General features: G+C 41.7%; 1 protein-coding gene across 15 annotated transcripts in view; it reads right to left on the minus strand.

The window, feature by feature from the left end:
* ASXL2 (ASXL transcriptional regulator 2) overlaps nt 1–14,134 on the minus strand; it is a 247,197-nt gene that overhangs the window by 158,864 nt on the left and 74,199 nt on the right. For 14 of the 15 annotated variants that reach the window (XM_073335483.1, XM_073335482.1, XM_073335481.1 and 11 more), the window contains one exon: nt 10,865–10,947. The exons of the other annotated variant lie outside the window; for it this stretch is intronic. In XM_073335483.1, coding sequence (XP_073191584.1) covers nt 10,865–10,947 — 83 coding nt within the window. The remainder of the gene's footprint in view (nt 1–10,864; nt 10,948–14,134) is intronic. 15 annotated transcript variants of the gene reach the window in all.

Below are 14,134 nucleotides of genomic sequence, written 5' to 3' on the forward strand. Positions count from 1 at the left end.
GAACCATCCTCTTAGCTGCTTTCAACTACCTGAGAGGTGGTTGCAATCAAATCCCCCCTCATTCTTCTCTTCCGCAGACTAAACAATCCCAGTTCCCTCAGCCTCTCCTCATAAGTCAGGTGTTCCATTCTCCTAATCATTTTTGTTGCCCTCTGCTGGACGTTTTCCAATTTTTCCACATCCTTCTTGTGGTGTGGGGCCCAAAACTAGACATAGTACTCCAGATGAGGCCTCACCAATGTCGAATAGAGGGGAACGATCACGTCCCTCGATCTTCTGGTAATGCCCCTACTTATACATCCCAAAATGCCATTGGCCTTCTTGGCAACAACGGCACACTGTTGACTCATATCCAGCTTCTCGTCCACTGTAACCCCTAGGTCCTTTTCTGCAGAACTGCTGCCTAGCCATTCGGTCCCTAGTCTGTAGCGGTCCATGGGATTCTTCCGTCCTAAGTGCAGGACTCTGCACTTGTCCTTGTTGAACCTCATCAGATTTATTTTGGCCCAATCCTCTTATTTGTCTAGGGTCCTCTGTATCCTATCCCTACCCTTCAGCGTATCTACCTCTCCTCCCAGTTTAGTGTCATCTGCAAACTTGCTGAGGGTGCAATCCACACCATCCTCCAGATCATTTATGAAAATATTGAACAAAACCAGCCCCAGGACCAACCCTTGGGGCACACCACTTGATACCGGCTGCCAACTGGACATGGAGCCATTGATCACTACTCGCTGAGCCCGACAATCTAGCCAACTTTCTACCCACCTTACAGTCCATTCATCCAGCCCATGCTTCTTTAACTTGCTGGCAAGAATACTGGGGGAAACCGTACCAAAACCTTTGCTAAAGTCAAGGAACAACACATCCACTGCTTTCCCCTCATCCAGAGAGCGAGTTATCTCGTCATAGAAGGCAATTAGATTAGTCAGGCATGACTTGCCCTGGGTGAATCCATGCCGACTGTTCCTGATCACATTCCTCTCCTCTAAGTGCTTCAGAATTGATTCCTTGAGGACCTGCTCCATGGTTTTTCCAGGGACTGAGGTGAAGCTGACTGGCCTGTAGTTCCCAGGATCCTCCTCCTCCCCTTTTTTAAAGATGGGGACTACATTAGCCTTTTTCCAGTCCTCCGGGACTTCCCCCGATTGCCATGAGTTTTCAAAGATAATGGCCAATGGCTCTGCAATCACATCCGCCAACTCCTTTAGCACTCTCGGATGCAGCGCATCTGGCCCCATGGACCTGTGCTCGTCCAGCTTTTCTAAATAGTCCCAAACCACTTCTTTCTCCACATCGGGCTGGTCACCTCCTCCCCATGCTGTGCTGCCCAGTTACTTTCTCAAAGAAGGAGATCAGGTTGGTTTGGCACGATCTACCTTTTGTAAAACCATGTTGTATTTTGTCCCATTTACCATTGACTTCAATGTCCTGAACTACTTTCTCCTTCAAAATTTTTTCCAAGACCTTGCATACTACAGATGTCAAACTAACAGGCCTGTAGTTACCCGGATCACTTTTTTTCCCTTTCTTAAAAATAGGAACTATGTTAGCAATTCTCCAATCATACGGTACAACCTCTGAGTTTACAGATTCATTAAAAATTCTTGCTAATGGGCTTGCAATTTCATGTGCCAATTCCTTTAATATTCTTGGATGAAGATTATCTGGGCCCCCCGATTTAGTCCCATTAAGCTGTTAGAGTTTCGCTTCTACCTCAGATGTGGTAAAAATATACCTTCATATTCTCATTCCCATTTGTCATGCCACCATTATCCCTAAGATCCTCTTTAGCCTTATTAAAGACTGAGGCAAAGTGTTTGTTTAGATATTGGGCCATGCCTAGATTATCCTTGACCTCCACTCCATCCTCAGTGTTTAGTGGTTCCACTTCTTTCTTCATTTTCTTCTTATTTATATGGCTATAGAATCTTTTACTATTGGTTTTAATTCTCTTTGCAAGGTCCAACTCTACTTGACTTTTAGCCTGTCTCTCTTTATCCCTACATGTTTTGACCTCAATAAGGTAGCTTTCCTTATTGATCCCTCCCATCTTCCACTCCCTGAAAGGCCTTCCAAAGCAGCCCTGCAAATCTCAAACTGAGGTATCTTCTATCTTAGCTCAGGAACGGGAGATTTTTTGGTAGAGAGCCCTAGCAGAGATGGAGAGCATACATAACTTTACAGGACTCCATAATTCCAGAATTTGTAATGACTCTTCTGGCTCTCAAACATATTGAGGAAACACTGGGCGACTCTTGAAAGAACATTTTGACAGAATGGTTGTGGGTTATGGGACACACAACTAGGGCCCAGAGGAAAAGAAAAGGATAGGGCTTGTCATCAACACAAGATCAGCTAGCCAGAGTCTGAGTCTGCTGTTGGCACCTACAGCAATTCACAGAGTCATAGATCCCAGACGTGCTGCTACCATCTATCACAGTTTCAAGGCAACTAGACCTGTACTTTCCAGTGTGGTCCCTCTAGGATTCTGGCTACCAGCCATAACCTCTCTTGGGTGGAGACCCAGACCATACGCCTTCCTGACAGGGGTATTTCCAGGCTGCACAGTTCCCTGCCTACACTGTAATATTCCAAGCAAGCCTAAACAAGCCTTGCTTTCTCTTCAAAGGTTATGAACAGAAAAAGTATCCTCGGGTCCAAGTTATCACACAGATATTTCTCAGCAAGCGCATTTATCTTTATGGATTAACATGATTTGTTGGGGAAGAGTCAACAGGGCTTTTGTAAAGGGAAATCATGCCTTGCCAATCTATTAGAATTCTTTGAGAGAGTCAACAAACATTTGGACAAGAGTGATCCAGTGGATACAGTGTACTTAGATTTTCAGAAAGCCTTTGAAAGGTCCCTCACCAAAGGCTCTTAAGCAAAGTAAGCTGGCATGGGATAAAAGGGGAGTCCTTTCATGGATCAGTAACTGGTTAAAAAAAAAAGATCGGAAACAAAGGGTAAATAAATGGTCAGTTTTCAGAATGGAGAGAAATGAATAGTGGTATCTCCCACGGATCTGTACGGGGATCAGTACTGTTCAACATATTAATAAATGATCTGGAAAAACAGATAAACAGTGAGGTGGCAAAATTTGCAGATGAAACAACATTATTCAAAACAGTTCCATCCAAAGCAGACTGTGAAGAGCTACTAAAGGATCTCACAAAACTGGGTGACTGGGCAAGAAAATGGCAGATGAAATTCAGTGTTGATAAATGCAAAGTAATGTATATTGGAAAACGTAATCCCAACTAGGCATATAAAATGATGGGGTCTAAATTAGCTGTTACCAATCAAGAAAGATCTTGGAGTCATTGTGGATAGTTCTCTGAAAACATCCACTCAATGTGCAGCAGCAGTCAAAAGAGCTAACAGAACGTTGGGAATCACTTGGAAAGAGATACATAGTAAGATAGAAAAATATATTGCCTCTGTATAAATCCATTGTATGCCCACAACTTGAATGCTGCGTGCAGATGTGGTCGCCCCATCTCAAAAAAGAAGATATACTGGAATTGGAAAAGGTTCAGAAAAGGGGAACAAAAATTATTAGGAGTATGGAACAGCTTTCAGATGAGAGATTAATAAAACTGGAACTTTTCAGCTTGGAAAAGAGACAACTAAGGGGGAATATGATAGAGGTCTATAAAATCATGACTGGTGGTGAGAAAGTAAATAAGGAAGTGTAATTTACTCCTTCTTATAACATAAGAACTAGGGGTCACTAAATGAAATTAATAGGCAGCGAGTTTAAAACAAAAAACAAACAAAAGTAAGTATTTCTTCACACAACACACAGTCAACCTGTAGAACTCTTTGCCAGAGGACTTTGTGAAGGCCAAGATTATAACAGGGTTCAAAAAAGGACTAGATAAATTCATTGAGGCTAGGTCCATCGATGGCTATTAGCCAGCATGGTCAGGGATGCAACCCCATGCTCTGAAGTGTCCCTAGCCTCTGTTTGCCAGAAGCTGGGAGTGGGAGAGAGACAGGATGGATCACTTGATGTTTGTCTGTTCTGTTCATTCCCTCTGAAGCACCTGGTACTGGCCACTGTCGGAAGACAGGATACAGGCTAGATGGACCATTGGTCTGACCCGGTATGGCTGTTCTTATGTTCTTAAGGTGAAAACATTAAAAACAAACAGTAAAAACCTACATGCATGCTAAAAAGCTTACTAGAGGTCACTCTGACTCCAACCTACCACTCTGGCAGGTGTCAGTCCTTCAGAACGCACAAATGGATTTTCACTATGGTTACAAATTCACAACTGCCTCTGATCCAGAACTAGAACCCTGGCTGGGCAGCTCAGCCCTTTCTTTATACAACTGGGGCCTTTCATCTCCAGGAACAGGTACTCAGCAGATAAAGGCACGGCTTTTGCATAACCAGATGTCGAAAATTAGCATTAACCTCCCTTAGGCAGTCTCCAAGACATCAACCTAACAGTTATCCCCAAAATCCATTCTTGTCCAGGACATTTTCAATATCATCCTTTGAACATCACATCTCCCCCCTAGAGAGACTACATATAATCCCAGCTCACAATAATACATAAACTTTGCATTTAATACAATAGGTTTCAGAGTAGCAGCCATGTCTGTCTGTATCCAAAAAAAAAAAAAAAAAAAAAGGAGGATCTAATTGCCTTCTATGACGAGATAACTGGCTCTGTGGAGGAGGGGAAAGCGGTGGACGTGTTGTTCCTTGACTTTAGCAAAGCTTTTGACACGGTCTCCCACAGTATTCTTGCCAGCAAGTTAAAGAAGCATGGGCTGGATGAATGGACTATAAGGTGGACAGAAAGTTGGCTAGATTGTCGGGCTCAGCGGGTAGTGATCAATGGCTCCATGTCTAGTTGGCAGCCGGTATTAAGTGAAGTGCCCCAAGGGTCAGTCCTGGGGCTGGTTTTGTTCAATATCTTCATAAATGATCTGGAGGATGGTGTGGATTGCACCCTCAGCAAGTTTGCAGAGGACACTAAACTGGGAGGAGAGGTAGATACGCTGGAGGGTAGGGATAGGATACAGAGGACTCTAGACAAATAAGATGATTGGGCCAAAAGAAATCTGATGAAGTTCAACAAGGACAAGTGCAGAGTCCTGCACTTAGGACGGAAGAATCCCATGGACTGCTACAGACTAGGGCCTGAATGGCTAGGCTAACAAATTTATTTGAGCATAAGCTTTCGTGAGCTACAGCTCACTTCATCGGATGTATTCAGTGGAAAATACAGTGGGGAGATTTATATACACAGAGAATATGAAACAATGGGTGTTACCATACACACTAACGAGAGTGATCAGGTAAGGTGAGCTATTACCAGCGGGGAAGAAACCTTTTGCAGTGATAATCAAGGTGGGCCATTTCTGGCAGTTGACAAGAACGTCCGAGGAACATCCGGGCGGGGGGGGAGAGTGAAAAGAATAAACATGGGGAAATAGTTTTACTTTGTGTCATGACCCATCCACTCCCAGTCTTTATTCAAGCCTAAGTTAATTGTATCCAGTTTGCAAATTAATTCCAATTCAGCAGTCTCTCGGAGTCTGTTTGTGAAGTTTTTTTGTTGAAGAATTGCCACTTTTAGGTCTGTAACCAAAGAGACTGAAGCGTTCTCCAACTGGTTTTTGAACGTTCTCATTCTTGACGTCTGATTTGTGTCCATTTATTCATTTATACTTAAGCTTAATTCTATACAGTTTTTCAAGGACATTGCTGTATCTGTCACAGAGTATCAAGACCAATTTGGAATTATGAGAATCAGATCTGCTTCATCTTCTCTAATCTATGAAGAAATGTGGGGATTGAGGGTATGGTAAGAAAGATGTAGAGAAGTCCAAAAGAGCAGTGGCTCAAGAGGATCACCGCTTTTGCTCCACTTTATTTGACCATGCTGCGAACACACAAAACAGCAATCTTCAAATGACAGCAAGTTTGAAATAATACTTTGCTGGATCCATTTGGCAATGTAGTCTGCTATCACGTTTAAGACACCTGCTCGATTTATTGCTGAGAGGACTTTCATCCCACCTTAAACATTAAAGGCTCTACAACAAAATAAGAACTCAGAAACCCAGAAATGTAAATCCTGATCAAATCTGCTCTAGACTGAGGAATTTGGCTCGAATCTATAACTAGAACCAATACTCTAAAAAGGTCTTAGGACAATTAGGGTTCACGAGGACCTTGTACTTCATCAGGTTCTGTACAAGTGTTCATTTACATGATTTGCACACTACGACCACCATGAAGAGTTTGTTTCCAAGATCACAGACCTGCTTATGTTCCCTTTAAGATCAATGACAAAACTTGATTTACTTCATTAGGAGAAAGCTCACTGTTTGCTAACAGACTAAGGAGGCATAATCTTGGAGGCACATTCCTGGGACCAGGAAGGACCATTAGAATATTAATTAGGAAAAAGAAGGCTTAATTCACAGATTATCATTTGGAAAGATTCTTGTTTGAGGTATGCTGATACTTGTGTCAAGATTAAAAAACTGACTAACCCTGGGGTTGAACGATGCTCTCATAGGGCATAGACATTGAGATGCAACCAGTGATTAGGAGAAGTGATCACACCTGATACACACCTTTGAGCCTGGATTAAAATAATTCCCTTTATCTAGCCACTCATCCAGATAAGGTACCCTGGGCACTGTTTTAGCATCAAGCTGCTTGAACCATGAATAGGCTTTCTGAAGCATCCCTGGAAGTGCTGAAGCTACACATTAAGGATTATAAAAATGAAACTGCCATGAGTTGATATCAAATCTAAAAGCTTCTAATGGCCTGAGAACTATGAAACTTTGTGGGTATGCAATCTTTGAGATCAAAGCTAAGTAAGCAGCATGGAGGAGTTATCTACACAAGTTTTTACCATGAATATTTTATAGTCTGAAATAAGACCATTTATGCCCAGAATTGAGCAACAACCTCCAGATTTCAAACAAACCAGAAAAAAAATCCAGGATGCTTTTGATGAGCAAGGAAACTATGTGCTCAAGAAATGAAGGCACAGTAAAGTCTCTGGAGACAGTACAGAGAGTTCATCGTAAGTACAGTATTCCATTCCTGTCATCTAATATTAGAGACTGTTACCTTCCACGAAGAAGCTCCTGAACAAAGAAGAATCAAATTGTCAAATTCTACTCAGCTTTTTCAGGATGCTAAAAGGTCCAACATGGGTCTTACGTTTTGTTCTTGTTCTGTTCTTGACATCAAGACTTGTATCAGACTGGGAATCACACATACAATGTGGTTGCTAAATGAGAACTGCTTAAGATTCTCCATTCCACTGATGATAAAAAAGGGAAGATTTTAGAGCTGAGAAGAATTTACAGCTTTGGCTAATCCCATTCTGGAAGGAAGGAAGGAAGAATAAATGCTTGTCTTGAAAAAAAGACAAGTTAACAACTATGTTTTAAATACACCCAGAAGGTAGCCCATGCTATCCTACTGTCTGCCAGGCACTGGATAATTAAATATAGCCAAAAAATGCCTCTAAAAATCTCAGAATCTTTGAAACCTTCTGGCCCCTTAAGCCAGTTTCTCAATAAAATGTAAAAATGAAGGGATCCTATAACAAAACAAATATTTCACTATCATGCCCTAATTTTATTATTTACAAGACCAGAGCTCTGTCTGAGACAGCCTGTAATAGTAGCAGCCACTCCAGGAACTTCACATTAAATTTTTTGGGAACTTAAAGTTTATTAGACTTTAGAGGCCACTGTGGAATCTAGTACTGACTCAATGAGCTCTATCCTCTGGATAGGTATTAACAATGACTTCTCTTTGTTGACTGAGACTCAGGTAGGTGAAACACTGGAATCTCCAATAAATGCCATCATCCCCATGCTGTGCTTATTTCCCTTGAAGGAGCCAATCATTGAGGTATGGGTATACCTGGATTCCTTGCTGTCTCAGGTGAACCATCACCACCACCAGGCATTTTGTAAAGCCCGTTGGCACTGTTGATAGTCCAAATTACAGAACTCTGTATTGGTAGTGGCAATTACCCACTTGGAACCTCAAGAATCTTTTTCCTGTGAGCTGGATAGATTGTTACGTGAAACTAGGCACCTTGGAAGCTGAGAGCCTTGAACCAGTCCTGTGGCTCTAAAAAGGAGATTTTGGTGGCTAATGTTACCATCCAGAATTTGAATCAACAGATTCAGGTATTTAGCTATATCAAGTCCAGAATCGGGCACCTTTCCCCCTTTTTCTTTGGTATTAAAAAATAATGGGAGTAAAGCCTTCCCTCTGTGTTCCAGAGGCACTTCTTCCACTGCTCCAGGACTTAGAATTGACTCCATCATCTCTTGATATAACAGTCTCTTATGAGAGGCATTCCTGAAAAGGGATGGGACAGGGAGGTGCAGAAATAGGGAGGGTCTAGAATTGTATAGCTTACCCCCAACCTCTGTGATCCCTCGGGACCCAACCATCTATTGTGATAAGATTCCAGGCTCCTTGAAAATAAACTAGTATTTCCAGAAGCAGGGACAGTGAAAAATGATCCTCCAGAACAGAATTCCCAATCAACGAATCAAATTGGCTGCCTTGGTGAGGTTGCTGGGTGAGCAACTGATGAGGAGGAGGCAGAAGGTTTGCTTTGGTATCTCGGTCTCTTCTTAGGAGGTTCGTATGGCCTTTCCTGGATCTAGTAACTCTGTGGCCTGACCTGCTTCCTCCTTGGTATAGGATAGGAGGCACCTAATGATCTTAATGATACTCAAGAACCTTTAAGAAGTGAAGCCTAGAGAGAGGAGCATGTCACCATCTGACCCTCAGGAACAAGGAACTTAAATTCCTTCTTGCTGTCAAGGGGGAGTTTGTCCAAGAATTTAGAAGCACAGTGCCAATTTAAATAATCATATTTAACATAATAAACATGTCCAGTAATTGGCAAATTCTCATTTGCAGCTGGCTGAAGAGTGTGTCCAAATAAATAATCTTTTTTTGTTTCTTTACTCAGGGCATAGACATTCGTGATCCCTGCTGTCTGGTTCATTCATGGATTGCAGCCACAACTAAAGAGCCTAGAACAGGATGCATGCAGAACTGCTCAAATCCTGATAATGGGACTTGATAATCAGCTCTTTTGAATGTAGGCATTGGGCATGCTGGTGTCTGCCAGACCTGTATAGCTGGTTCCAGAAGTCACTTGTTAGCCAACTGTTCAGGTAGAGATCCATGAAAAGTGTCCAGGAGTTATGGGATTTCTCCTGGAGAACTTCCACTACTATTTCAGGGGTGTCTGTAATATGGCAAAACTGCAAATGAAAGGCCTTGTAATCATCAAGTTTTGTGTTTGATAAAGAAGGTGAATGCTCTTGTCCAGTGAAGAAAAAGAAGAAACAGTTGCTCATATAAGTTCTTCAGCATGCAGATCCTCTTCCTCAGAGCCTTGCTCCTGTAATTGCTCAGGAACTGTTCTCTAAGGTCCTTGAAGCATTCCCTTGTGTTTTGTGAGAGGAGACCTGAGGCTAGATGGAGTTGCAGAAGCTGGCTTCCTAGCAGGCTATAATTCCTAAGCTGCACAATATGCCCAAGACTGGTAATAAGGGTACGGGGCCAGGAGGGCCAATACCATGGAGAATGCTTGTCTTTTGAACCCCTAGACGTAGGGAAATAATAAAGTGCTCTAGATTCCCTGTCAGAGCTATACGGATCAAATTATTGGGACCTTGAAGAGTGGCTGGAGTGATACCACTCCCTGCTATGCTCAGAGGCTGAGGAGAATGAGTATTTCCTCCTCTAGAGGTAGAGACTACCTTAACCGGGGTCCCAAGCAGAACCACAGCATCCAATGTGGCTGGCACTGAAGAAGAACTTGATACCATAATGGTACAAGTGGTTGGTAGCATGAATGGTTTTCTCACCGCAGAGGAGAGCAGTTGCGATTCAGGGTGAGCTGACACTGAGGCCACCCAGTACTGTGGAAGCTTTTGCTACTGGGAAAGATGGTACCGAGGGCAAACAGATGAAGATGAAGTACCAGGGTCCCAGATACCGATGATGTCAGTACCAAGAGCTTCTGCCAGGTGAGACATCCACGAAAGGTATGTACCAAAGCACAGTGACTGGTACCTGAGGGGATGCCAACAGGACTCATTTTTAGCCTTGAGCTGTTTAAAAAGGCAGCGTGAGGAGACCTCTGCTTTTTTCTGATGAGGACTGGGTGAGAGCGACCTAGTTTTATGCTTTTTCCTTTCCTAACAACCGCCTTTTTACCAGTCCTAGAGCGCTGAGGCTGAACTCACGGGAGCACTTCGAGCAGAGGCTTGTTCTGGTCTGTCATGCTCATTCTCCTAGATCTGTTGTAAGGGCAGAACCCAGTACTAGCAAAGTCTCACAGCCAGCCATGAGGGGATTCTTTTAAGGGGCGAAGAGTCAGTTTCATGTTTGTTTTAGTTCTAGTTAATTTTTCTTTAGAGTTCTGTGCTGGTGCAATGTGGCAATATCTGAGCTTAAATCACTCCATAAAAATGCTGAATTCCAGATTTTAAACAGTGAATATAAGTTAATAAAAGCTAGTAGAGTAATTTTCAGTTTTGCATTAAAAAGATTATCCCAGTAAGATTGGAGCCTAAAATACCAGAGCACGTCCCTTTCTATGAGCAATCACAAGGGCTGCAGAACAAAGACAGATAGAACTTCCTTAGAAACAAATTATGAACTGCATGAATCACTTGGAGTAAAATTCACAACACTAAGTCACTCAGGAATCATTTCATAAAATAGAATTTAAGGGCCTAAGTCCTTTATGCACTTGAAAACTTTACAATTTTATCTTTAGTAACAAAAAAAATGCACAAAATAGGACTGAATGGTAGAGCAACTCACCTGATTTCTTTCAGTCCTTCTTTCTGGATAACTTGAAGAATCTCTTTATGGCTCATAGGTGTGTTGGGATATTTCTCCAGGACCTGGCATGCATAAACAGATGAAGAGGGCAAAATTACTTATCTGCAATTTTTCATAAAACAAAAGTATCTTCTCCTAAATAAATCCATACTTAACAGTTTTCATGTCTCCAGGGAGCACACTGGGAGACAGCAATTAATGGGTTGCAGGAATCTCTTCCCTATCCCTTTCACCTGAGACTATAATTGCAAGTCATGGCAATAGATTAAATACATAAATACTGCATAGCTTCAAATTTCTTTTTGCCATTTAAAGCTTAAAGTAATTGGGATTTTTAGTTCTCACTTAAGTGGAAGGACAAATCTGATTGGTCTATATAGGCTACACCTTCAGAAAAAAAACTTACTGGGTAAGACCTCACAGTCCAACTGCCTTGTTCCTAGAACCTTCAAGCCTGTTGTAAAAGCTGACCGCAAACAAGATGTAAATTTGGTGAACAATTTACCAAAGGTCTACAATGAGTATCCACCATCACTTACAATTTTTAAATCAAGATAGGATGTTTTTCTAAAAGATCTACTCTAGTAATTATTGAGAAAGTTGACAGGTTTTCATTAAGTTGGTTTTGCATAATCACTCAATTCCCATTTCAATGCTTTTTGTTGTGTTTTAATTCTTTTCCTTGTGTGTTTCAATCAATACATTTCTAACCTTTAACCTCTAACATGAATTTCCTAGTGTGTTTGCCATGGTATTAAGCAAGCTGATGCCTATGTATCTGAAATTTGACTCTTTGAACCCATATAGTCCATGAAAATTAATCCAACTGCACATGATAGCTGTAACACATAAAACTTTGCACTGGGTTCTAAAACATCATTGTTCTTTCTTTAGTAGCACAAGAAATACACAGAGCTACATAAAAAAAATAAACCCTACACACACTCCTTGTTTCACCTTCCTCAGCACTCAGGAGTATACTTTGGGCAGGGGTCCAGGTCCTCTGCAGATGTCCAAGACTCTTCTGCAGCTCATGGTTTGACTTCTGAACCATGTAGCTTTTCTTCCCCTCTAGCGCAGCTTGTGTTTTCTGACCTTGGTTGGTCACACAGCTGAACTGAGCCCTCTCTGCTATGAAAGCACACCCCCACTTCTTTTCCTGCCCAAAGCTTCTTGTGTCTGAGTCCCTCAAGTTTATATCCGATGTTTGCATCCGATGAAGTGAGCTGTAGCTCACGAAAGCTCATGCTCAAATAAATTGGTTAGTCTCTAAGGTGCCACAAGTACTCCTTTTCTTTTTGCGAATACAGACTAACACGGCTGTTACTCTGAAACCTGTCAAGTTTATATGTGGCAACACCAACATATGGTTCCTTTGTTCTGTTGCTAGAGATTTTCCACTGCTCTAAATGCCAGTCACCTGTTGAGGGGTAGAAGAATACTCGTTCTCTGAGGTTTGAGCTAACCCCATTGTCCCAAGATGTTTCCATCTGAATAGCCAACCATTTAGATTTAATGACTGACTATTGTCCCTAGTCTAGCAGAGATGTGACACAGCCCTGTCAGCCTATGACAGAATCCACATACTGTAGTTATTCAATAATACTACGAAAATTGCTGTAACAGCTTCATAATACCAACCAGAATTCATAAGATGTACAGACAGATTACCCAAATCACCACCAGGGGGGATGGGAAGAGGAGAAAGGGTGAAAAAAGAAAAAAACTACAGTTCAAAAGATACTATAAATATTCTTCCTTCCTCCAGAACAGTAAATGTTCTACACTGATACACATTTCTAGATGGAATAAGATTGTGTCCCATCTCATCAGAAGTAGATTCAGATACAGCAATCCACATATTCAATTACTGCAGTTCTTCTACAGAATGACGTCACATATCCTGAAAAAGCTTCAACTGGTACAAAATGCAGCAGCCATTTTGCTTAGCAACACAGGTCAGTGTTATCATCCCAGTCAAGTCTCTCTTTGAAACCATGACATTATTCCAGTGGAATACAGCTAACTGCCTATCAAAAGAGAGGCTCATGAGCACTGGAACAACTTTAAAAGGAGCAGGCATCAGCTGTGAAATTCGCTACTAGAAGAATTAAAAATAACTACTAAACTCATAGGTTTCAGAGTAACAGCTGTGTTAGTCTGTATTTGCAAAAAGAAAAAGGAGTACTTGCGGCACCTTAGAGACTAACCAATTTATTTGAGCATAAGCTTAGCTGTAGCTCACGAAAGCTTATGCTCAAATAAAGTGGTTAATCTCTAAGGTGCCACAAGTACTCCTTTTCTTTTTACTAAACTCATCCAATTCAGAACTAAATGCAAACCTTGTGTCTTCAACTTGGCTTTCCCACAATAATCTCTTTGTCTAACTTCATAGTGTCGTGTGTGTGTGTGAAATAGTTTTTCCTACTGAGTGGGAAGGAAGAAATACATTGATATTTATATTTTTAAATATGTGCTAGGTACTCAGAGAATACAGTGACAGAATCACTTAAGAGTACCTAGACAGCACCGAGTGAAATGGATGTCCAATTCCTTCGCTGCTTCCAGAAAATGAGTATTTTCCAAGTATTGCCAACATGAAGTGTTATAAAATGTGTGAGTGAGTGTGAGTGAGAGAGAGAGTTCCTGCTTCAAAAGCAATCCTTATTAAGAGTCCTGGTTCAAGACAGACTCCTAGGTGCTATAATATGAATGAATGAATGAATGGATTGATAAGACCATGATGGCACAACCCTTGGTAAATTGCTCCAATGAAAACCAAAGAACTAGGGTTAAACCAATTAAATTAATCGGCAGCAGGTCTAAAAACAAACAAAAGGAAGTACTTTTTCACACAACACAGTCAACTGTGGAACTCCCTGCCAGGGGATGTTGTGAAGGCCAAAACTATAACGGGATTCAAAAAAATAAGTAGGTAAGTCCATGGAGAACAGGTCCATCAATGGCTATAGCCAAAATAGTCAGGGATGCAACCCCATGCTCTGGGTGTCCCTAGCCTCTGATTGCCAGAAGCTGGGACTGGACAAGGGGGGACAGATCACTCAGTTATTGCCTATTCTGTTCATTCCCACTGAAGCACCTGGCATTGGCCAATGTCGGAAGACAGATCTGACACAGGGCCAAAAAAGGTTAAGCAATTTGCAGGCTAAATGACCCCAAATTCTACCTTTAAAGACATATTAGGAAAGTATATAAAGTGTAATTAGGGCTATTCCTTATAAATAGCTA

This window comes from Lepidochelys kempii, chromosome 3 (assembly GCF_965140265.1).
Source record: "Lepidochelys kempii isolate rLepKem1 chromosome 3, rLepKem1.hap2, whole genome shotgun sequence".
NCBI lineage: Eukaryota > Metazoa > Chordata > Testudines > Cheloniidae > Lepidochelys > Lepidochelys kempii.